At 50.2% G+C, this 422-nt stretch overlaps 1 protein-coding gene across 1 annotated transcript in view; it reads left to right on the plus strand.

Moving 5' to 3' along the window:
* Positions 1 to 413, plus strand: part of LOC102672567 (tubulin beta chain-like) — a 4,790-nt gene extending 4,377 nt beyond the window's left edge. Inside the window, exon 4 of the mRNA XM_006611802.2 lies at positions 1 to 413. This exon is cut by the window's left edge and continues 2 nt beyond it. Coding sequence (XP_006611865.1) covers positions 1 to 389 — 389 coding nt within the window. The 3' untranslated portion in view covers positions 390 to 413.
* The last annotated feature ends 9 nt before the right edge of the window (positions 414 to 422 follow it).

Below are 422 nucleotides of genomic sequence, written 5' to 3' on the forward strand. Positions count from 1 at the left end.
TGTCGATGAAGGAGGTCGACGAGCAAATGCTGAGCGTGCAAAACAAGAACAGCTCTTACTTCGTCGAGTGGATCCCGAACAACGTGAAGACGGCCGTATGCGACATCCCGCCCAAGGGGTTGAAAATGTCCTCGACGTTCATAGGGAACACGACCGCTATTCAAGAATTGTTCAAGCGGATCTCCGAGCAATTCACAGCCATGTTCCGTAGGAAAGCGTTCCTTCATTGGTACACGGGCGAGGGTATGGACGAGATGGAGTTCACCGAGGCCGAGTCGAACATGAACGACCTCGTCTCCGAGTATCAGCAGTATCAAGAGGCAACCGCAGAAGAAGATTTCGAAGCCGAGGAATGCGCCGACGATTTCGAGACCTGCGACCAGGAGTGAATCGAGTAAAAAAAAAAAAAAAGAAAAAAATCT

Source organism: Apis dorsata, unplaced genomic scaffold, assembly GCF_000469605.1.
Source record: "Apis dorsata unplaced genomic scaffold, Apis dorsata 1.3 scaffold_92, whole genome shotgun sequence".
Classification (NCBI taxonomy): domain Eukaryota; kingdom Metazoa; phylum Arthropoda; class Insecta; order Hymenoptera; family Apidae; genus Apis; species Apis dorsata.